This window comes from Aquarana catesbeiana, linkage group LG10 (assembly GCF_042186555.1).
Source record: "Aquarana catesbeiana isolate 2022-GZ linkage group LG10, ASM4218655v1, whole genome shotgun sequence".
NCBI lineage: Eukaryota > Metazoa > Chordata > Amphibia > Anura > Ranidae > Aquarana > Aquarana catesbeiana.
This window is the reverse complement of record NC_133333.1, coordinates 210,803,075-210,827,818: the sequence shown is the minus strand read 5'-3', so window position 1 is coordinate 210,827,818 and position 24,744 is coordinate 210,803,075. Positions and strand designations below refer to the sequence as shown.

The window sequence follows — 24,744 nt, the reverse complement described above, 5'->3', positions numbered from 1 at the left end:
GTAGGTGTGAACCACTGAGAGAGTTGCGTCAGTCTTGCAGCAAGGAAATATAACCAGAGGTTAGGGAGACCAAAACCACCCATAGATTGTGTTCTATGCTAACTCCAGCTTCTATTAAGAAGGGCTTGTTCACACTTGCTCAAAATAATGACGTGTATCAAGTGTGCCTATAGCGTTAATAGGAGAGTTTGATCAGCTTTTAATGAGAGGTAAAAAGTTCCCCCAAAACACCCTATGCACGTTTGACGTGTTTTTAATGCACACGTTCCTGTAGAAGTGGCTGTATGTATAAGTGAGTGTTGAAGAGACCACCAGCTGGAATCATGAGCAAATCAGAGCGAGAAATGTCACCAGCACACCACTGGTCTCCAAAAATGGGTACAAAAGCTTTATTCAGTGATCACATCATTACAGCAAACAGCAACATTTTGGAGCCTCGCAGGACCCGTTCATCAGGCCTGATGAAGTGGTCCTGCAAGGCTCAGGAATATTGCTGTAACAATAGGATCGCTGAATAAAGCCTTGGCCCCATTTTTGGAGACCCATGATGTGCTGGTGACATTTCTTGCTTTGACATGTGTTTTTGGCCACACCACAAACACCTATTAACTGTGTTACCAAAGACTTGAAAGGAAGGAGTTGAAATGCTTCAATTCCTTTCAAACTCGTCATGAAGCATCAATTTTGAAGCAAAGCAACGCCAACGTTTCATGTTTTGATATTGTGAACAGCACTATGCGCTGTCCATATCCACTACATAGGCGTTTTAGGAGCATTAAAAACACCCCTCAAACGCCTGCTTTGAATGCCAGTGTGAACTAGGCTTTAAGCTTTGACAATAAAACCTATAAGCTGATAGGTTACTATGCACAGCTGCACCAGATTCTGTGCGTCTTATTAAGTCTCCCTCATAATTTCCATACTTCTGACGGTCAACTAATTTGACACAGCTGTAAGCAATTTTAAATAAAAGGCTCTATAATGTTAAGCTGTACCTGTGATATAAACCAGTCAGTCATTCTGGATGTGCAATTAGCCATATAAGGACATAAAGAAGTGATTTGCATGGCTTCACTGACCATTTTAAAATTGAGGAATCAACCCCTTATTTTCTATATCTGTGATGGAAGAAAAGATCTGCAAATACCTTCTATATTAGGAGGGGCATTAGAAGGATGAGAACAATACAAATAGCATAAGATCCAGGTCACCAAACTGACCTGAATCTCTTTCCATCTCTAATGTTTAACAATTGTTATCCAATACAAATCTGATTTTGAAGGAAAGCAACCCAAGAAGTTCATATATGTAATTCATAGGTTGAAACAGCGCTTAAAAGGTGATATAAATAAACACTGGATTGTGATAAACAGCCCCATGAAGGGCAATTCCAGCAAAGACTTTTAGTAATCCTAAAGAGTGTTCATATTGGATCTCGTCAGAAAGGATGACAGACTTCACCGCACCACATCCTTATTTATAGTCACAAGGGGTTAGTGCATCATTCCCGACAGATACGATAAATCATAAAAGGAATTCCACTCACAGGTTCATTGCTGGCTTATTGGATCATTACATAAGGAAAAAGAAACAATCCTCATAACGTGAACCAGTTTCAAAAAGTTTTATTTCCAGCAAAACAAAACCCCCTTTAAGATTTACACTTACAAACCGATCGATATAAAAAAAAAAACGTTTCACGGTATAACCATCTGGTCTGTACAGCACAGCATGATACTCTCACCTTCAGCGAGATGTCTCGTCCATGGTGATGCCCAGGTGGAGATCGTAGCAGCTGACCTGGTCACGCCTATAGGCGTTTCGTCATTACGTCTTTCTCAATAGGAGTGACTAGACGGGGAGGCCGAACAACTCTTATAATAAGTGCGTTTGGGTAATGTAACCCCTCGTACACACAACGCGCAGCTCCACACTGGTTCTCACCGCGAGACACTATCTATAAAGCAGGTATTAATTACATATATGAACTTCTTGGGTTACTTTCTTTCAATAATAGTTTATTATAACAGCAGCTCATTCATTTTTTGTTTTAAAGTGTAATTTTTCCAGAAGCCCCAGATCTGCTGACTGTTTGCTTTTAGCTGACAAATCTGATTTTACTACCAGCACACAAGCCCCGATGAAGGGGAAGCTTTGAGCCACCAAAATGTCATGAATTTTTGACTACCCATTGTAAAAAATAAAATTGTACCTTGAATGAATCAAACAAACTCTGTGGTGCATTCCTTTATTGCTCTACAGACTACTCCAGGGACCCTATGTGATACTGCTGTTGACAGAGAGCTGCCTCTAAAGCCCAATACACACTATTAGATTCTCTGCAGATTTTTGTCTTTGGATTTACCGAAACCATGTTGTGCAAGGGCCTGCCTGATTGCATACAAATTGACCTCATTTTATATGGTTTTGGTAAATCTGAAGACAAAAATCTGCAGAAAATCTAATAGTGTGTATGGGGTCTTATGCCCCATACACACGGTCGGACTTTGTTCGGACATTCCGACAACAAAATCCTAGGATTTTTTCCGACGGATGTTGGCTCAAATTTGTCTTGCATACACACGGTCACACAAAGTTGTCGGAAAATCCGATCATTCTGAACGCTGTGACGTAAAACAGGTACATCGGGACTATAAACGGGGCAGTAGCTAATAGCTTTCATCTCTTTATTTATTCTGAGCATGCGTGTGCATCGGATTTGTGTACACACGATCGGAAATTCCGACAACGGATTTTGTTGTCGGAAAATTTTATAGCCTCCTCTCAAACTTTGTGTGTCGGAAAATCCGATGGAAAACGTGTGATGGAGCCTACACACGGTTGGAAGGTCCTATCACACATTTTCCGCCGGAAAATCCGACTGTGTGTACGGGGCATTAGAGTTAGATTTTGATTCCTGATTTCGGTCTATTCTGGGATCTAGCACTCAACCAATACATACATTCTTTTTTTTAAGAAGGTCTCAGGCTGGGTCCACACTGCCACGACCAGAAAGTCGCTCGACTTTGCCATGTGGCTTACTTGCGACTTCATGAACAGAAGTCAATGCAAGCCATGATGAAGTTGCCCCAAAGTAGTGCAGGAAGCTTTTTCTAAGTTGCTGTGACTTGAGTCTCACAGATTAGAACAGTTCCATTGCATAATGGGGTACGACTTGTAATGTGCCTTTGAAGTCTCAAGTCGTATGACAAGTCATGGCGGTGTGAACTGAGCCTGTATTTCATGCTGTTTGGGATGGGGTGGGGGAGCTCTATTTTTTGACACTCTAGAAAGTGCCAATATTTCTGTGGGATTGCCACAAAGATCTGTCGAATAAAGTTTAAGGCAGCAGGCAGAGTTTCTGTAACTACACATAAAAAAAAAAAAAAAAAAAAAAAGAAAATCTGCCTGCCTTTAATTTTCAAAAAATAGCACGTGGCAACAGGATCCTCTTCAATTAGATTTTTCCCCTTGCCATTGCAGCCAGATGGTATTTTTACAGTCATCCAAAAGTTTTACATTTCTCTTTATTGTGACCAGGCAAAAGTTTTTAGTCTGTAGGCAGGCTATAGCGTTTGAGATAACACTTAAAAGTTTACCCACTGGGATGAATAGGATGACCCTGGAAATGACCTGATCTTTACTGCAATGGGAGCTCCATCTCTGGTGAGACACTTCCACATCCAAAGCTGGGAGAGGGATCTGTCCAGCTATGACCACACTACAAATGGTATGGTATACAGGATTCTTCTTGGGTATGCGGTACCAAAGCTGGAGGTGTTCAGATTACTTGTGCTCGGTCAATATATGGAACATCAAATCACCCCAAAAATAAATTATTGCACACAGACACTCATCTTAGTCCGTCTGGGGGGGTTTCCCATTGGTCAGAGGGTCAAGGTCGACCAATGCCGATGTTACCAAATCCAAATCTGAAGCTTGAGCCTCCATCCCACATGTCACGCGATGACAGCACCGACTGCAAGGCTCGGGTGTACGCTGCCAAAAATAGACATTGTTGTTATCACTTTAAAGATAATAGATCATCAATAACCTCCCTATTAGATTGTAGGCTCCAATGAGCAGTACCCTCTTCTTGCATTGAACTGTACTGTAACTGTACTGTCTGCCTCCATTTTGTAAAATGCTGTCCAAACTGTTGGTGCTATATAAATCCTGAATAATAATATTATTATTTAATAATCAGCTTTTAAAAACATTGTCCTCTACTTTTATACAGTTTAAAACAGACAATTCTCCTTTCAACGGAAAAATCACATCAGCATGCTGAACAGTAATCGCTTTATAGTCATTTAATAGACATTAAAGTGGGAATTAAAAAAAAAAAAAACAAAAAAACTACGAACAGCCAGGATTTGTATTGCACAAAAGACATACATGTTTCTTCTGCATTTAAGTTGCTTGGCTTCCTGTCCACACTGTATACCGAGTTGCGTACGTACATGTGTGTGAGTGATGTTATCTATGCACGGTCAATCAAAATGGCCGGGGATCGATACCTGGAAGCCGCTGAGCTGAACAGGTCAGCAGCCTGTGGGCAGCTTTGGGACATTGCAGCACTGGAGAGAAGGCAAGTATAGCTCCGCTTTAACTTTTTTTTTTTCTGAAAACACTTAGGCCTCCTGCACACGATACTCCTGTTTGAGCATTTATTTTTTTCAGCCTCTTCTTCGTATTTATTCGTGCATATTTTTGCACATATGTGTTTGCGCAATATCACGCACACTTATTCTCACGTTCACAAAACATAATGGACATTTTCGCACAAATGTGAGCATTTGCACGTATGAGGCATAAATTACTGACCAAAAACGCAGATTTTTCCTTTCTTTTTTTTTTTTGTTTTTACTGAAGAATACACAGGGCTTGTTTACGCGCCTGTGTGCATAGGCACATTACAATTAATGGGCTGTATTTTAGCTCAGTAAAAAAATAAGCTGTAGTGAGCTTTTTCAAGCTGCAGTGTGCAAGAGGCCTAATACTTTTATTTTTTGCACCTCCTCGCTTTTCCAAGACACTGGTGATGTCATCAATGACGTCCAGCTGCAACCCGAGAAGGCTACATCACCGATGCCTTCCAGTGACTTACTGAGTGTAAAGATTTCACAAATGCCTGAACCTATGATAAAATGTGAGCTAAAAAGAGGTAGCTCTGGATTTTGCGTGTGCACCTTATCACAATTTGTTATTTTTTTTTTTTAATACCTTGGCTTCAGCAACAGGAGTCTCTGGTGGTGTAATGACCCACACATTGCTAAACAGGTAAACCTTAACAAACCGTGCCATATACGCCAAGTCTAATCAGTGCATTTACCCACATTTGACCTGGTATCAGCCCTGTGCAGTCTCTATATAGCAGAGCTCAGTCAGAGAGAGGGGCAGGACTGGGAGTCAATCAGGTGTGCTGCAATCAACCTGACCAGAAACATGCTGATAGAAGACAGCACAGTGAGTAGAATGATATCCTTATCACCCTACTGCAGCTTTTTTGCTGTCAAGACAGCAGACTGGGGGAGGAGAAATAACACACATACGTTCCCCCCTACAGCAGTGGTTCTCAACCTCAGTCCTCAAGTACCCCCAACAGGCCAGGTTTGCAGGTTTTCCTTTATCTTGCACAGGTGCTTTAAATCAGAGTCAATGGCTTTTGGACAGCTATTTTATCCAAGTGACATTCCCAAAACATGGCCTGTAGGGGGTACTTGAGGACTGAGGTTGAGAACCACTGCCCTACAGTACATAACTATAACAGAGAATGTTGTGTCATCCCAATGGCTGTGTTGTATGGAAATCTCAGAACTGAATGCACAGATACAAATCCTTTGGCAGGTAATGAGGCATCCTTAATTTCAATTTAGCCATTTTGGAGGTTAGCCTTTATGCAAGTCTTTCATTCTGCTGCATGAAAAAAAATATGGGTGAATAAAATGTATGGGTGGCTTATCCTGCAATTTACCCCAACAAACAGATGTAAAAAGTCAAAATGTATGTAAAATGTTACAATTCTGAACATGTCTTTACTAAACCTGCATGATTGCTTCCCTTAGAAACAAATCCGACAATGGCCCCCCAATAACTATACTCACAACTTCAGTCTGAAGACAACAGTCTTGCTATTTGTCACTTAAGGCTCCTTTCACAAAAGTGCATCTCTGAAGTCGCAACACGTTCAGTGAGACTTTTGGTGTGATTTTGATTAGACTTTACATTCCATGGATCAAAGTTGCATCAAAAGTTACACCAAAGTAGCACAGGCACCTTTTCTAAGTCACAATGATTTGAACGGTTGCCATTGAAAAAAAAAATTAAAAACAATGGTGTGCGATTTATCATTGATTTGACTTCAAAGTCACATGACAAATCACACAAGTGTGAATGGACTCTAAAGATTTACATGGTGGGTTCTGATAAAAATAGTTAAAATCCTGCACCTGCCCATAGTAAGTCATCCGGTGTTTAATACTCCCTACCTGAGCTAACCATAATCTGGCAGCTGGAATCTAAAAGGCAGCAAGGACCATCAGTGCACCATACCTTTGGGGTTCTTGTAGAAAATACAGTTATTGGCACAGGTGTCTGGATGAGCGTCCCAGAAATCTGAACCGCAGCAACACAACGGTGGCAATTCGACATTATGCAGCAGCATCTTGTCCTTCATTTGAGCCCGCAGAGCTTCAACGTAGCTGGAATATCAATATCAACAATCTTTTGACACAGTAAATGCAACATTATTACAGCTCAATACACTTTAGCTCACTCCAGTAGTAACGATTTCCTAATTAAAATAATTCACGCATAAACATCTTCCTGTCCCCAATGGACAAAGTGCACACAGATCTTTGTCCGGTTTTGATAGGTGCTGTGGATGAAGAACTAGCATGGTTGACAGCACACCCATCTTCCCCCTACTGCTGTTGGACCACACAGTTCAGTCAGAGACAAATACATCACTGTGATTGACAGTGTTTGTTTTCCTCAGCATGCATGCGCCGGAGACTAGCACTGCCCCTGATCAAGGGAACATGTCAGCGCAAACACAGATTTATAGTGTAGTGTCACTCATGCAGCGGGGGAGAGAGCATGTCAGCAAGATGGAGGGGGTGTGATCGGCACATACAAAGATCCATAGTGTGGTATCATTCATGCAGTGTCCTATGGGCAGCTTCTCTAAAGCACCTGATGAATAAATGATGTCTACATGCCTGGCAAGCATACTCAGACAGCCAAGGGGGCGGTAGAGACTGGGCACTGCTAGAGGATAGAAATACCAACAAATCAGGCTTTAGGATTGGGCTCACACCCAATAATAAACAGATATATAGATGTGGTTTTCTTCATAAATGGTTTAGGTTTTTTTTTCCTCAAGTACAGATTTTGGTTTAAACATGAATCACCGTACCAGTAGGTAAGATTTTGTTATTGATGAGAGTTCTTCCTTAACCTTACCTTTACCTTCCTTAACCTAACCTTCCTATAATTGTTTGGACAAAGTGAGCAATTTGAAGGTATCGGAAGCATTCCTTGTGAGGAAGCTGAGCTTGCGTTTGAAGGGCTGGAAACGATTTCACGGTGTTACCAGTGATCAGATCATATATGCGACTCAGACCGGACTGAGACCAGACCTGAAACGAGGCAGGTTCAGTATAGGCCGGATAAAAGAGAGGATGACCAAGAAAGGAAAGCAAAGGAGAGCGTGATGACATCAATTTAAAGGTGTTGGATTGGGTCTCTTTTTAAATAAATAAATAGCTCCCTTTTTGTTCTCAGTAGATACCTCACAGAATACCAGAGTTCTGACAAAGAAAACTTTTGATGCCATGTGACTGGATATATAAATAATGTAGACACTTTTTATAAAATCCCCCAATGACAATTAGTGATGATATCAAATATACCGGTTATACTCTCTTGTTTTCTGTGCCCTCTCTCGATGCTCCAAATTCCTCTCTTGCTCCTTCATTAACTCCATTTCAAAGGTCTGGTTTTCTAGGCCAGGCTGAGCTGTGGTGCGAAGTCTCTCCTCCTCTATTAGGCGCTCAGTCTCTCGCTCTCTTTTCATTCTGAAATAGAAACAGAAGAAAAGTTTTTTTTTTTTTTTTCAATTTGGGGAATTTATTAATGCTAAATCACAAACTCCTGGTCCACTACTCCTACCTACAGCTTGATCCACCTTTAAAACCAAACTACAACCTCATCAAAAAAGTTATAATGCCTACCCCCCCCAAGCAATCTGTAAAAAAATAACATAAAATAAACTGAAATTGAGGCGAACAGTTATCAACCTCCTGACCCTCCCTCCTTCTCACAACCCCATTTCAACAACCTGAAGCAAGCTTAAAAAAAAAAAAAACAAACACATGTGATGCCACAACTTGAGCTCTGATCTCTAGTATTGTCTGGGTATAGTTGGTGGGGACTATGTGACCTTGCACGTCGCTCACATCACACCACACAAAACCCCATAAATGTTTGGGATTGTAGTTGCACCACTGGGTGGTTCTCTGGGCAGTGTCAGGGGAGTTATTCTTTACTGTTTCTGTAACCCACTTTCACTGGCAGGCTTTTCTTTTCTGATTGGACAGGCAAATCTGGCAGCGAAAGGTGGGAGGAGCCATTGTCACTGTAATAGACACCACCACAGTAAAGCCTAGTATACAAGGCCCAAATCCTGGGTGGCATTGGCCGGTTCAATAGAACCCAGCCGACATTTGGTCTGTGTGTACTGCAGTCGGCCTTTCGAAGGGGCATGACCGAAAAAGGTCTGCCGATCGGCGCTCTAAGTCGGCTGTCACCCTGTCAGAACACAATAGAACAGCAAGGGAGATAGCTGTACTAACATCTGATAGTTAGCATAGCAGCTCCTCTTGAACGGTCAGGGTTTTTTTATTTCGTTCAGCCCTGCTGGGTAAAAAAAAAAACAAAACAAAAACAAACCCACCCTACTACTGTGTACTAGGCTTTAGGAATGCTGTAATGCAAAGATGGGCGGATCTGGCCGATTCATAGATGGGTGGGGCTGGCTAGTGGAGGCAACAAGAACCACTTGCATAGTAATAGAAACCCCCACAGTTAGGGTAATGATGGAACACAGATGGGTGGAGCTGGCCAGTGAGAGGCGGGAAAAAGTTCAGTCTCTGTACTAGATGCCCCACTGCATTGGCATGGTTACATCCACACAAGAATGCAGAGACTACATGAGGGCAGAGGGAACTGGTCGCCCAGCAGATCATAAGCAGAGAAAGTGTCTGGTCCCCTACAAAGGAAAGAAGGATGGAAAAGCCTTTGAAATTGGAATCAGAAATGATTTGTGAGAAACGCTTCAAAAAGGATGCAGGCAGACAATATGCAGTGCAAATTGAATTTTGCCAAGAGTGGGGCTTCAACACCCAAGAATACTAACCCTAATCCGCTCTCCCATGATCTTTATTCCAGCATCTCCATATGTTGTACTTTTTGCCTTCCTTTTTTTTTTTGGAACAGTAATCCATGAAGGATCAGTGCTTTATAAACCCCGATCTTCCAGAAAAATCTGTCTCTTTGCTACTTTACACATGGTGGCATTTTCAGGTTTTTACCAGTTGATATTGAGAAGAACATTAGACACTGCACAGTATAGTGTATTATCCTTACTTTAATATTTTCCTGTTGTGCTCCCTCTGTCTTCGTGTTTCCTTCACTTGTTCTCGCTCAATGTCCATGAAAAGTCGTCTGTACATCAAGTACTGGTTTTGTCTCTAGGATACATAAGAGTTTCTATAACATGTTATGGATAAAAAAATTTACAAGCACAAAGACAGGAGATCACAAACTCGGAAATAAAGAGAACCTCAACTCAAAAAAGGATTTGCTATTTTATAGGGAACAGTTAAGAATGTAAGTTGAGCAAGAGCAGTACCCCAAAAATGTGCCTATTGTCTTTCTGTGCATAGGTGAAGTGCAGTGTGAAACCATCTCAGGCACTGCTGCCTCCAATTGCTAGTCATACCTGGTTTGGGGTGAGATTTGGTGACGTCACTACAGTGCTGCTCCCTGTTCCCCTTGCTGGAGACTTGGAGGAATACATAAGTAGTTTCTTGGTTTGTAATGCAACTAATTAATCTGGATAAGTGAGCCAACCAGTTGCTAACAAACACTGCTCTATTACATGATCCTTAAAAGTTAAAAAAAGATAGTCAAAAATAATTTGTTCCTACAGCTGCAGTCTCATCACTTACCTGTAAAAGGAGACAAAAAAAAAAGGAGAGAAAAAGTATATCTGTCAGGCAGCAGGATCACATAGAAATCTTCTGCGCAGTGATGATTCATGCAACACGATCTGTGAATGGGGACAGAATCTTGTCATTCACCAGACTTTCCCCTATTCACAGACTGTGTAACATGTAGTGTAGTCGATGCATGGTCACTTCCCAATGAATGGGAAGGGAGGAAGGGGTGGGCTCTGATTAATCTTTTTTCCCTGCAACTCACAGAAAACTATTAAAAGGGTACGTAAACCCTCAAGGTTTTTCACCTTAACGCATTCTATGCATTAAGGTGAAAAACCTTCTGTAGTGCAGCAGCCCCTAGAGCCCCCCCCCCCTTTTTACTTACCTGAACCCGATCTTTCTAGTGACGGGGACGAGCATAGCAGCTCCAGCCACTGTCTCGGGTCCTCATTGGATAGGTTGATAGCAGCAGCAGCAGCAGCCATTGGCTCGTACGGCTGTCAATCAAATCCAGCGACAGGGGGCAGGGCCAAGTCCTGCTGTCTGCGTCAATGGACGCAGCAGCAGGACTCGGGAGCGCGCCCGCATGGGTGCCCCCTTGGAATGCGGGTCTGTGAGAGGGCACTCTATGTGGGAAGGAGCCAGGAGCGCCGCTGGTGTACCCACAGAAGAGGAGTATCTGGGGCCACAACGTGCAAATCTCTATGTTATTATGCAGCAGGAAGGGGACTGGTCATCATGGCAGAAAACACTACAGGATCCAGCTGCCTGACAGATGTGGGAAATAATTTGTTACAGTTAAAGTAGAACTATGGGCAAAACTTTTTTTTTCCCCCATTTCGGATAGAGCAAGGGAGGGTAATCCCTGTCAGATTTTTTTTTTTCTGTCCCATTGTGGAGATTCTTTCATTTCACTTCCTGTCCCATAGCCAAACAGGAATTTTTTTGGACCCCCAGCTCACTAGAACTAGTGTCCCCATTGGAAGATTTCCCCTCATACTTTTATGGGGACAATCCAAAAATGTGGGTCTTTTTACTTTTACTTTCAAGGATAATGGTAAACAGGTTTGAGCGTGTGAATCTCCTTAACAGGTGCACAGACCACAATAAAAACTGACAGGGGCTCTAATCCCTCTTTACTCTGTCCAAAACTTTAAAAAATAAAAATAAAAAAACAAAAAAAACCACACACACACACACACACACACACACACACCACCTTTGGACTTTAGTTATACTTTAACTGGTGTGGCTGCAGCCATAAGAGAACAAAACAATTTTTTGACTAAACTTCGTCCTTAAACCCCAATAATGGGGGCGAGTTCTGCCCCTGGAAAATGCATGGGCTCTTTCATACTAGTCTTATACATGATCTTACACTGGAATAAATCTATATCTGGACTATTAAGCCATTTTGTGGAGCTTCAGTCTCAGATTCTTTCATGGAGAGGAAGCTGTAATGAACATATGCAGTGCAAGGATCTCCCTGCTTCAGGTTCATTCATTCTGTGAATAGGTGCTTTTTTTACCTCTATCATTACCCCACCTATCAGACTAGTAGTCATATGGAGACAGCTCTGACATGAGGAAGCAAAGCCTTGCCTCTAAATATAGCGGCCTCCACACAGAGTGTGTAGAACAAGGCAAAGCAAGTCAGTAATTGGGAAAAGCTCAACTGCAGTGAGACAACAGCATACCTCCCATCTGTCCCTGATTTCGAGGGACTGTACCTGATTTGGAACAAATCGCTCTGTCCCTCTTTGCTCCTCATTTTGGTTTGATCTATATAGTTGTATATAAAATGCACTATTTATCTTTCAAAAAGTGTTTCCCAGTGCTAAATCTTTCATCCAATTTCTAAATTGCTGCATTTGTAAATGTTAAAAGCCAATATAAAAGGAATAGTAGTGGTAAACAAAAGCACTTTTAGGTTTAACTAATCATTTTTTGTATAATTCTCCTTTAAAGGGGGGCGCCTACATACCTTTTGATATTGTCCCTTGTTCCCATCTCTGAAAGTTGTGAGGTATGCAACAGGCAACACCGTAATACCAGGGACTAGTCATTTGTTCTCTGGCTGCCTTTTATGGGCACAGCTTTAACAATAAAAAGGTCCTCTTTAAAGGTTGCAAGATTATACCTGGCATAATATCATACATACAAAATTAAGTACACCATTATAGAACATGGACTTCACAGACTCATTCAGGTCATACTCATTACATCATTATTATGATTTGACTCACTAAACAGACACAGTGGTTGCAACTGACTCTAAATTGAGTTTATACTGGGAGACACAAAATCGGATGATTTGGATGAATTGAACCATGACAGAATGCCTAATATGTTACAGATCTAATCAAATTTGCCGTCTGAAAAATTAGAAATGCAATTTAGTCGAGAGTTCTATCTTTCAAGCAAAACGTGATAAGTTTCAAAACTGAGGCACATCCAATAGAAACTGCACTAGTCACCAATATTCCCAGTGACGTCTGTTATGACTGCAAACTGTGCAATTACTGGGGATTATATTGTACCTCCCTCAAATAATAAAATAAAATCCCTGTGTGAGTGTTTTAAACAAAACACTTTATATAAAGTATAGGGTTTATTTAACCTTTACAAAGTGTAGGTAGATTACTAGGCACTGGCTGTATAAAGATGTCCTACCTGTACCAGGATACTGATCAAACTGAAAAATGATTTCTGTATAAAAGCAGCTATATCAACTATCTATACAACCATGTCCTGAAATACTCTGCATTGCTGGAGGACTCTGCTCCTTCCTCCATTTTCCACATTTTGTTATGTTACAGCCTTATTCCAAAAAATGAATTAAATTCATTATTTTCCCAAATTCTACAAACAATACCCCAGAATGACAACAACGTGAAAGAAGTTAGTTTGAAATCTTTGCAAATTAAAAGAAAAAAAAAAAAAAAAACTAAAAAAAATCCCATGTACATACAGGTAAGTACCTTATTCACAGCCTTTGAGACTCAAAATTGAGCTTGGGTGCATCCTGTTTCCACTGCTCATCCTTGAGATGTTTCTACAACTTGATTGGAGTCCACCTGTGGTAAATTCAGTTGATTGGACATGATTTGGAAAGGCACACACCGGTCTATATAAAAAGGTCCCACAGTTAACTGTGCACGTCAGAGCACAAACCAAGTCATTAAGTCCAAGGAATTGTCTGTAGACCTCCGAGACAGGATTGCATGGAGGCACAGATCTGGGGAAGGATACAGAAAAATTTCTGCAGCATGTAAGGTCCCAATGAGCACAGTGGCCTCCATCATCTGTAAAAAGAAAAAGTTTGGAACCACCAGGACACTTCTTGAGCGGGCCGCCCAGCCCTAACTGAGCAATCAGAAGAAAAAGGGAGGTGACCAAGAACTCGATGGTCACTCTGACAGAGCTCTTGCGTTTCTCTGTGGAGAGGAGAACCTTCCAGAAGAACAACTATCTCTGCAGCACTCCACCAATCAGGCCTCTATGGTAGAGTAGCCAGATGGAAGCCACTCCTCAGTAAAAAGACACATGACAGCCTGCCTGGAGTTTGCCAAAATGCACTGAACGTCTCTCAGATCATGAGAAACAAAATTCTCTGGTCTGATGAAACAAGGATTGAACTCTTTGGCCTGAATGGCAAGCCTCATGTCTGGAGGAAACCAGGCACCGCTCCTCAGCTAGCCAATGCCACCCCTACAGTGAAGCATGGTCATGGCAACATCATGCTGTAGGGATGTTTTTCACCGGCAAAAACTGGGAGATTAGTCAGGATTGAGGGAAAGAGGAATGCAGCAACCTACAGACATCCTTGATGAAAACCTGCTCCAGAGCGCTCTGAACCTCAGACTGGGGCGAAGGGTCATATACCAACAGGACAACAACTCCAAGCACACAGCCAAGATAACAAAGGAGTGGCTATGGGACAACTCTGTGAATGTACTTGAGTGGCCCAGCCAAAGCCCAGGTTTGAACCTGATTGAACATTTCTGGAAAGATTTGAAAATGGCTGTGCACCGATGCTCCCCATCCAACCTGATGGAGCTTAAAGAGGTCCTGCAAAGAAGAATGGGAGAAACTGCCCAAAAATAGGTGTGCCAAGCGTGTAGCATCATACTCAAAAGACTTGAGGCTGTAATTGGTGCTTCAACAAAATATTGAGCAAAGGCTGTGAACACTTATGTACATGGGATTTTTTTGTTTTTATTTGTAATAAATTTGCAAATATTTCAAACAAATTTCTTTCACGTTGTCATTATGGGTTTTTGTTTGTAGAATTTTAAAGCGGGGGTCCACCTATCTATCGTTTTTTTTTTTTTTGAGTTCATTGACAAACTTTTCTTCTCAGCATTACATACTCGCATATTGTGTGTAATATGTCCGCCTGTGTCAGATTTCGTCGGAAAGAATAACTTATATTATTCACTGCAGGCGGTTTCCATCTTCATTGTGGGCATTTGAAGCCCACAAGCATTTATTTCCTGGATGTGGTGAATGCTGTGCTCCCAGCATTCACCGCTCGTTCCCGCATATGCTCAGTGGCATCCTGGGAAGCCTGAGACTAGCTCCCAGGAGTCTGGGAGAGGCTAGAAACACGCCTACTCCCACGGGAGGAGAACCAGGAAGTGCAAAGAAGAATAGAAAAATAAAAAAGGTAATTATGGCGATTTAAATTTTTTTAAACGGCATGTCAGCATCTAGGCAAGGAAGAGAATACATACAGATATTGTTCAAAATTTGGGTGGAACCCTGCTTTAAAGAAAATAATGAAATTTACTCAATTTTGGAATAAGGCTGTAACATAACAAAAAGTGGAAAAAGTGAAGCACTGAATACTTTCCGGATGCACTGAACTCTGCACTGCCGGAGGACTTGTCTGCTTCCTCTACCCAACTCGCCTCTCCTGAAATACTCTGCACTGCTGAATGACTCTGTTCCTTTCTTCCATCTAATTCTCCTGAATTCTCCTGAAATATTCTGTGCTGTTGAAGGACTCCATTCCTCTGTCTTAGGCTGGCCATACATTATACAATTTTCTTGTACAACTTTCCTTTAGATTTACCAAAACCATATAATATGGAGGTAAAACCTAAACACTTTCAATTTGTATGCAATCAGCCAGGCGCTTGCACTACATAGTTGAAGGTAAATCTAAAGAAAATTGAATAAGAAAATTGTATGGTGTATGGCCAGCTTAACTCTCTTCTCTTGGAATACTCTACTCCTTCCTCTACCAAAATACTTTGTACTGCTGGAAGACGCTTCTCCTTCCTCTAACTCTAGTCTCTTGAAATACTCTGCACTGCTGAAGAACTCTCCTTGCATGTCCCCCTCGGATCTACAGCGTCTTTACTTCCAAGTGCACTTGCCTTTAGTAAATCACCCCCCCATATCTGGAAAGGCCGATTTGTCAGATTCTCAAGTTACAGAAGCAAGTACTGCCAGGGTAAGAACCCCTTAAGGGAGAAAGGAAGTTGAAATGCTGTACTTCCAAGAGTTCAAACAGCAGTTACTCAGAATAAAGTGAAAACTGAAATTTGATTCAACAGAGTCACAATGGATAAATAGGGGAAGAACATGAAAACCCTCTACACAAAGTCTTAAGCAAGGGATAGAAGGTTATCAAGGACAGGTCCGATTTGATAGTATTGGACCAGAGCTCAGATCTCAACGCTATCTGTAAGAAGAAGCATTGTAAAAGTACAGATTTAGAGATGCTCCCAGCTTCTCAAATCTAATGAGCTGTTTGAGCCGACAAAGCAAACAAAAGCCTCATTGGATTAGCGAAGCACATTCACCTGGATCAATCCAGAACAAGGAAGATCAGTGAAAGCCCTCCCTCTCGAGTCTGAGAAACTGATGAGGAGGAAGCATTGGAAGAGGAAAGGCCTAGATACAGCCATAAGGCCATACCTCCGAGTCTCCACAGCACCTACATCTACTACCAGAGGATTCCTATACCTGGACAAACCTGTTCAGCGTGGAGTTGAATTAGGGTATCAAGGGCTTTACAAATGGCATCATCCACCTGTAAACACCGGTTCTGGAACACACTCAGGTGTGTAGATCATTCCCCAAAGTCCACATGAAACCAACTGAGAAAGCCTGCCCCCCCCCCCCCCCCCCCCATTGGCTACATCTGAAATAAGCACAGGGAACAGAACTAACACTAGAAAGTGAGGGTTTGGGACTTTAAATGAGGTAGGTCTAGCATGGCTAAAAGATGAGTCAATGTAAGAAGACATGTTTTATTCAATATATTAAAAAACATGACATAACATAGCAAAAGGAGTACATGCATGGTAAAACAAACATATCAAATCACATATTATTAACCAGATATCCATGAAAACAATCAAAGCAACTTTGAGATGACATATTGAGGTATAAGACAATTGTCCATCATATAGGATCGCTTGAAAAGCAACATGGTGGGGTAACTTGGGAGTGGATGAAATAAAAACAATCTAAAAAGAAGAAAATGGTGCAAAATTAGCCTGCCGCACGTTTCGTGGTTTCCTACCACGTTATCAGGGCCGAGTGCACCAATGTCTGTAAAAAAAAGCATAAATAAAACTATATGGTTCAATGTTACACCCAAACACGAGGGAGACTATATATGTAAAGGAGGGGAGAAATGAACTCACCCCGCTAAGTACTTACAGTGGATATAAAAACTCTACACACCCCTGTTAAAATGCCAGGTTTCTGGTGATGTAAAAAAATGAGACAAAGCTAAATCATTTCAGAACTTTTTCCACCTTTAATGTGACCTTTAAACTGTACAACTCAACAACAAACTGAAATCTTTTAGGTGGAGAGAAATGGAGAAAAAAAAAAAACTAAAATATGGTTACATAAGTGCGCACCCTTAAACTAATACTTTGTTGAAGCACCTTTTGGTTTTATTACAGCACTCAGTCTTTTTTGGGTATGAGTCTATCAGCATTGCACATCTTGACTTGGCAAAATTTGCTCACTCTCCTCTGCAAAAACACTCCAAATCTGTCAGATTGCAAGGGCATCTACTGTGCACAGCCCTCTTCAGATCACCCAAAAGATTTTCAAATTGGATTTAGGTCTGGGCTTTGGCTGGGCCATTCCAAAACTTTAATCTTCCTTTGGTGAAGCCATTGCTTTGTTGATTTGGATGTATGTTTTGGGTCGTTGTCATACTGAAAGATGAAATTCCTCTTGTTCAGCTTATAGCAGCAGCTTGAAGGTTTTGTGCCAATAGTGACTGGTATTTGGAACCGTTCATAATTCCCTCTACCTTGACTGTTCCAGCTGAAGAAAAACAGCCCTAAAGCATGATGCTGCCATCAACATGCTTCATGGTGGGTATGTTGTTCTTTTAGTGATGTGCAGCGTTTTGGCGCCAAACATATCTTCTGGAATTATGGCCAAAAAGTTCAATCTTGATTTCATCAGACTACAAACACATGCTGTTGGGAGACTTCAGATTAGGGCTGGGCGATTTTTTTTTTTATTTTTGTGAAAAAGTACGTGGCGTCTGGCCTCGCGGACTAGGACGAAGCCGTGGCCTCACCTAATAACTCCTGCCCACAGCTCCTCAGGACCGGCGCGGTGGGAAAAAAAAAAAAAAAAAAAAAAAAAAAAAAAATCTAAAATCGATTTGCTTACATTTTGAATCGATTTGACCTGTCAACTCGATTCAAGATTTAGATCGATTTTTTCCCCAGCCCTACTTCATATGTGTTTTTTGCAAAATATAGCCGTTTATGAAGAATACAGGAGATTGTTGTCACATGCACCACACAGCCAGTACTTGCCAGATATTCCTGCAGCTCCTTTAATGTTGCTGTAGGCCTCTTGGCAGCCTCCCTGACCAGTTTTCTTCTTGTCTTTTCATTCATTTTGGAGGGACGTCCAGTTCTTGGTAACGTCACTGCTGTGCCATATTTTCTCCACTTGATGACTGTCTTCACTGTGTTTCATGGTATATCTAATGCCTCGGAAATTCTTTTGTACCCTTCTCCTGACTGATACCTTTTAACAATGAGTTTCCGCTGATGCTTTGGAGGCTCTCTGCAGACCATGACTTTTGCCGTAGGATGCTAAGAAAATGTCAGGAAAGACCTACTAAAACAGCTGAATTTTATTCGGGGTTAATCAGAGGCACTTTAAAAATGATGGCAGGTGTGTACTCACTCCTATTTAACCACTTCCTTACCAGGCCAATTCTGACATTTCTCTCCTACATGTAAAAATCATCATTTTATTGCTAGAAAATTACATAGAACTCCCAAACATTATATATGTTTTTTTAGCAAAGACCCTAGAGAATACAATGGCGGTTGTTGCAACTTTTTATCTCACACGGTATTTGCGCAGGAATTTTTTGAACGCGTTTTTTTTTGGAAAAAAAAAAGTTTTGTGTTTTAAAAAAAAACAAAACAGTAAAGTTATCCCAATGTTTTTGCATATTGTGAAAGATGAAGTTACGCCGAGTAAATAGATACCTAACATGTCACGCTTCAAAATTGCACACGCTCGTAGAATGGCACCAATGTTCGGTACTTAAAAATCCCCATAGGTGACGCTTGAAATTTTTTTACTGGTTACATGTTTTGAGTTACAGAGGAGGTCTAGTGACAAAATGATTGCTCTTGCTCCAACGTTTGCGGCGATACCTCACATGTATGGATTGAACACCATTTTCATATGTGGGCGGGACTTACGTATGCGTTCGCTTCTGCGTGCGAGCACACGGGGACAGCGGCGCTTTAAACATTTTTTTTTTTTTTTTTTTATTGACACTTTTTTGAAAAAAAAACATTTTTGATCACTTTTATTCCTATTACAAGAAATGTAAACATCCATTGTAATAGGATTATAACATGACAGGTCCTCTTAATAGTGAGATATGGGGTCAATAAGACCCCATATCTCACCACTAGGCTGGGAAGCCTGAAATAAAAAAAAATAAATAAAAACGATCACCGCTTCCCAGCCAAAGCGGCGCTGTTTTTTTGAATGGAGAAGTCTCTATGATCATCGGAGGCCGGGCGCGATGTTATGACGTCACGCCCAGCCTCCGATGATCATAGAGACTCCGGTGACCATCTGGTCCGCCGGAAATCTCTATGATCTACATCCGGCGCTGGTGGATCCGCTCTCCGCCTCACCGATCGTAACGGTGAGTCGGAGCAAGCACCGGAGGGTGGCGAGAGAGGGGAGGGGGACGTCCCCTCTCGCCTCCCATAGGAACGATCAAGCGGTGGAACGGCCGCTATGATCGTTCCCATGGTGTAGAGATTCGCCGGCTGAAACCGGCAATATCTGAATGATGTCTGTAACTACAGGCATCATTCAGATATACCCGCCCAAAGCCCAGGACGTCATATGACGTGGGCGGGCGGGAAGTGGTTAACATAGGAATCAGTAAAATGTGATTGCTTAATTCTGAACAAAGCTACATCCCCAGTTATAAGAGGGTGTGCACACTTATGCAACCACATTATTTTATTTTTACCCCCTAAAAGATTGTAGTTTGTTTTTCAATTGAGTTGTACCATTTAGAGATCACATTAAAAAGGTGGAAAAAAGTTCTGAAATTAATTTATCTTTGTCTCATTTTTTTTACATCACAGAAACCTGACATTTTAGCAGGGGTGTGTAGACTTTTTATAACCACTGTACATGTAAACTAAGTCTAAACCATGTGAACATGAAAACTGGTGGCTGCTTAAAATGTTCATTCAGGGAGCTGAGGAAGGGGCCCTCAGGAAAGCCGGATGCACATCATGATCCCCAGAAGAAAGGAAACAAATGATCAAAAAGAAATCCATTTGGATACGAATGCTGTAAAAGTGATTAAATCAGGTAGACTGTGAATACATGAAGGAATATACTAGTGTTAAAAAGTATTGAACAGTAACTGGACCCTAACACCAAGATGAAAGGTAGGTACAAATGAAGTGTGAAAATAGTGGAAAAAGCAATACTGTCAGGTTGGATGGTAAACGTTGGTGGACAGCCATTTTTAGGTCTCTCCAGAGATACTCAATTGGGTTTAAGTCAGGGCTCTGGCTGGGCCATTCAAGAACAGTCACAGAGTTGTTGTGAAGCCATTCCTTCGTTATTTTAGCTGTGTTCTTAGGGTCATTGTCTTGTTGGAAGGTAAACCTTCGGCCCAGTCTGAGGTCCTGAGCACTCTGGAGAAGGTTTTCGTCCAGGATATCCCTGTACTTGGCCGCATTCATCTTTCCCTCGATTGCAATCAGTTGTCCTGTCCCTGCAGCTGAAAAACACCCCCCCACAGCATGATGCTGCCAACACCATGCTTCACTGTTGGGACTGTATTGGACAGGTGATGAGCAATGCCTGGTTTTCTCCACACATACCGCTTAGAATTAAGGCCAAAAAGTTCTATCTTTGTCTCATCAGACCAAAGAATCTTATTTCTCACCATCTTGGTGTCCTTCAGGTGTTTTTTAGCAAACTCCATGCAGACTTTCATGTGTCCTGCACTGAGGAGAGGCTTCCGTCAGGCCACTCTGCCATAAAGCCCCGACTGGCGGAGGGGCTGCAGTGATGGTTCACTTTCTACAACTATCTCCCATCTGCATCTCTGGAGCTCAGCCACAGTGATCTTTGCGTTCTTCTTTACCTCTCTCCCCAAGGCTCTACTCCCCCCGATAGCTCAGTTTGGCTGGACAGCCAGCTCTAGGAAGGGTTCTGGTCGTCCCAAACGTCTTCCATTTAAGGATTATGGAGGCCACCGTGCTCTTAAGAACCTTGAGTGCAGCAGAAATGTTTTTGTAACCTTGGCCAGATCTGTGCCTTGCCACAATTCTGTCTCTGAGCTCTTCAGGCAGTTCCTTTGACCTCATGATTCTCATTTGCTCTGACATGCACTGTGAGCTGTAAGGTCTTATATAGACAGGTGTGTGGCTTTCCTAATCAAGTCCAATCAGTATAATCAAACAGAGCTGGACTCAAATGAAGGTGTAGAACCATCTCAAGAATAATCAGAAGAAATGGACAGCACCTGAGTAAAATATATGAGTGTCACAGCAAAGGGTCTGAATACTTAGGACCATGTGATATTTCAGTTTTTCTTTTTTAATAAAGCTGCAAAAATTTCAACAATTCTGTGTTTTTCTGTAAATATGGGGTGCTGTGTGTACATTAATGAGGAAATAAAATGAACTTAAATGATTTTAGCAAATGGCTGCAATGTAACGAAGAGTGAAAAATTTAAGGGGGTCTGAATACTTTCCGTCCCCACTGTATCTTCATGTATTCACAGTCTACCCGATTTACTCACTTTTACAGCATTGGAGCCCAAAATGGATTTCTTTTTGATCACTGGTTTCCTTTCTTCTGTGGATCATGATGTGCATCTGGCTTTTCTGCAGGCTCCTTCCTCAGCTTCCAGGATGAACATTTTAAGCAGCCACCAGTTTTCATGTTCACATGGTTTAGTCTTAGTTGACATGCAAGTACTTAGCGGGATGAGTTCATTTCTCCCCTCCTTGACATATACAGTCTCCCTCGTGTTTGGGTGTAACATTGGACCATATCATTTTATTTATGCTTTTTTTTTTACAGACATTGGTGCACTCGCCCCCTGATGATGTGGTAGGAAACCACAAAACGTGTGTCGGGCTAATTTTGGTGCACCATTTTCTTTTTAGATTTTATTTCATACACTCCCATGTTACCTCACCATGTTGCTTTTCAAGCGATTCTATATGATTGACAACAGTCTTATACCTCAATAGGTCATCTCAAAGTTGCTAAGATTGTTTTCATGAATGTCTGGTTAATAATATGCGATTGATATTCATGTATTCATTTTGCTATGTCATGTTTTTTAATGTATTGAATAAAACATGTCTTCCTACATTGACTCATCTTTTACCCATGCTAGACCTACCTCATTTAAAGTCCCAAGCCTTCTCTTTCTTGCATATAAATATAGGGATGGAGATGTGTGATCCCACATACCTCATTTAAAGTCTTAAAGCCCTCTGTTTCAGAACTAGAACTAAGGCCACTCCCCAGTCTGGTTTCAAACTAACTTTATGGATGCATTAAGATCTCCTGTTCCACCTAAATGGTTAAGGCACACCAGAGCTATGACCTTGTCCAACTGGATCCAGATCAGGAAGCCCACCAAGGGGATGATCCAGTGATGTAAAAAGGAACCATATTTCCTGAAATGTCAGAATAGACTGGGCAACTACAATTCACCTATGATATGATCTGCCAGAAGGTGGGAAGAGAAGAATTCAGAGCTGCAAGACTGATTCCCCATACCAGGAACTACCTTGGTCCTTAGGGGCAGCCAATATGGTTTGTTTAGACACATGGCAGACAGAAACAAAATAACAAAACATGCCCCCCCCATTGTGGAAAGTGTGGGCAAACCTTCATTTTAATATAGCTTTTTCTGAGGGTTTGGTGGATTTTCTACCCCAGATGGCCAGAGGACCAAGTTTGGAAAGCCTAGAATGTATATATATCAGAAGTAAAGCAACAAAAAGGCAGACTTAGTGGCCCTTTCTCTAGGCTTCTTGTGCAGAGGGAGGAGAGTGCCGTTGCCTCCAGTGACATCCTTGAAAATAATATAATATAAGGGTTCATTCAAAGAGATGTTTGTCACTTGAAGGTCATGCAGGTCCAGAGCTCCTTTGAAACAGGGTATGTAGGCCAGCACTTTAACCAGAGTGCTCTGAACAGGTGTATTAAAGAAGATGCAATATGGGAGCCAAGCTTAGATGCTTCTAGCAGGCCATCACAGCTGAAGCAGAAGGTTTCAGCAATCTGTACCACAAGCTCTACCAGTGAAGGATCCATTTTTTACAGTAGAGATGTCGAGAGATTTGACAATTCTGACATGGTTTGGCAAATAAAAGACATTGTTAGAATAGGACTAAGAGCAGGGCCGTCACTCAGAAGTCACTAGGGGAATATGCAGATCAGCTATAGACTCTGCTGTGGAAGGCAAAAGGAGTACGCCTATAATCTCTGCAGTCAAAGTCACTCCCAAATCACTGGGTGATTTGGGCCACAAGGTCTTGCTTAACTGCAGTAGAGACCCTAGCTGATAATGCATGGGACTCAGTCCCATCCAGTCGAGCCAAGATGGAATCAGAGGACAAGGTAAACGCTATAATTATAGGATAAACAGGATTACAGACATTGTCACTTTAAGAGGGCATTTACCAAATATCCCTAAGGCTGGGTTCACACATGTGTGGTGCGAATTCCAGCTCCGTTTTCTCTGCAAAGAGAGAAAAAAAAACAGCTGTTTAGCAGTTCCTCTCCGTTGTAGCTGCGGATCAGTGAGCAGGGAGAGGGATGAGGGGGGGAGGTGTAGTGAGAAGGAGAGAATTTGTGTTCAGAACGGAATGCATCTGCGAATCAGATGTGTTCCCCTTAGAAGATAATGTGCTAGTAATTTGCACCGCAATGCCCAGAAAACGCACACTTTTTTGGGGGAATGCGCAGTGCGAATGCAACGCACATATGTGAACCAGATGCATTCAAATGAATGCATTTTAAAATGCCCTGTGAATTGCATAGGTGTGAACGGGGGCCTAAAAAAGCTCTCTCCAGCACCATCCAGGCACTGCACTCCAAAGCTAGTTTGGGAAAAGGAAGCTTCATATAGCTGCAATCAGAGACCAGCTCTAGCAGTGATGCAAAGAAGCTTTGACAAAAAACAAACATGCCATCAAAAAAATAGGGTAGCCCTAGCCACTAAAGATCCGCGCTATAGCCGAATGAAGGCTACAGCGCAGACCTGCTTTGCCGAGACGACATCCCGTGCACGAGCGGCCTGAGCGCCCCCTGCAGGGCGCGCACAGCGCGCTCTGTGATCAGCGAGTCTATGAGACTCGCCTGATCACGGATCGGAGTAAGGGGTCGATCCCGACCCCTTACCACATGATCAGCTGTCAGCCAATGACAGCTGATCATGTGACATCAACAGAGCCAGTAATCGGCTATTTTTTCTCCTTGCGCTGACAGCGTGAGGAGGAAAAAAAAGACGATCACCGGCGGCCGTGAGAGGGACATCAGTCCCGATCACGGCGAGCGCCACCAGATCCTCAGTGCCCACCTATGCCCTCTGCCAGTGCCACCTAGCAATAGGCAGCAGTGCCGCCTACCAGTGCACACCAGCGCCACCCAGTGCCCACAATGCCACCCATCAGTGCCCACAATCAGTGCCTCAACAACAGTGCTGCACATCAGTGTCACCTATCTGTCCCCATCCGTGCCGCCTTATCTGTCCCCATCCGTGCCGCCCTAACTGTGCCTATCAGTGCAGCCTATCAGTGCCCACCAGTGCCGCCTCATCAGCGCATATCAATGAAGGAGAAAAATTACCTGTTTGCAAAATTTTATAACGAACTATGAAAATTTTCCATCTTTTTTTGTTTGTTTAGCAAAAAATAAAAATCCCAGCTGTGATTAAATACCACCAAAAGAAAGCTCTAACTGTGGGAAAAAAATGATAAAAATTTCA

General features: G+C 42.1%; 1 protein-coding gene across 1 annotated transcript in view; it reads right to left on the bottom strand.

Moving 5' to 3' along the window:
• Window positions 1-544: 544 nt before the first annotated feature.
• CCDC15 (coiled-coil domain containing 15) overlaps window positions 545-24,744 on the bottom strand; it is an 81,129-nt gene continuing 56,929 nt past the window's right edge. The window contains exons 7-10 of the mRNA XM_073603240.1: window positions 9,652-9,755; window positions 7,917-8,081; window positions 6,556-6,704; window positions 545-3,999 (exon numbers count right to left, since the gene is read on the bottom strand). Of these exons, the coding sequence (XP_073459341.1) occupies window positions 3,896-3,999; window positions 6,556-6,704; window positions 7,917-8,081; window positions 9,652-9,755 (522 nt within the window). The 3' untranslated portion in view covers window positions 545-3,895. The remainder of the gene's footprint in view (window positions 4,000-6,555; window positions 6,705-7,916; window positions 8,082-9,651; window positions 9,756-24,744) is intronic.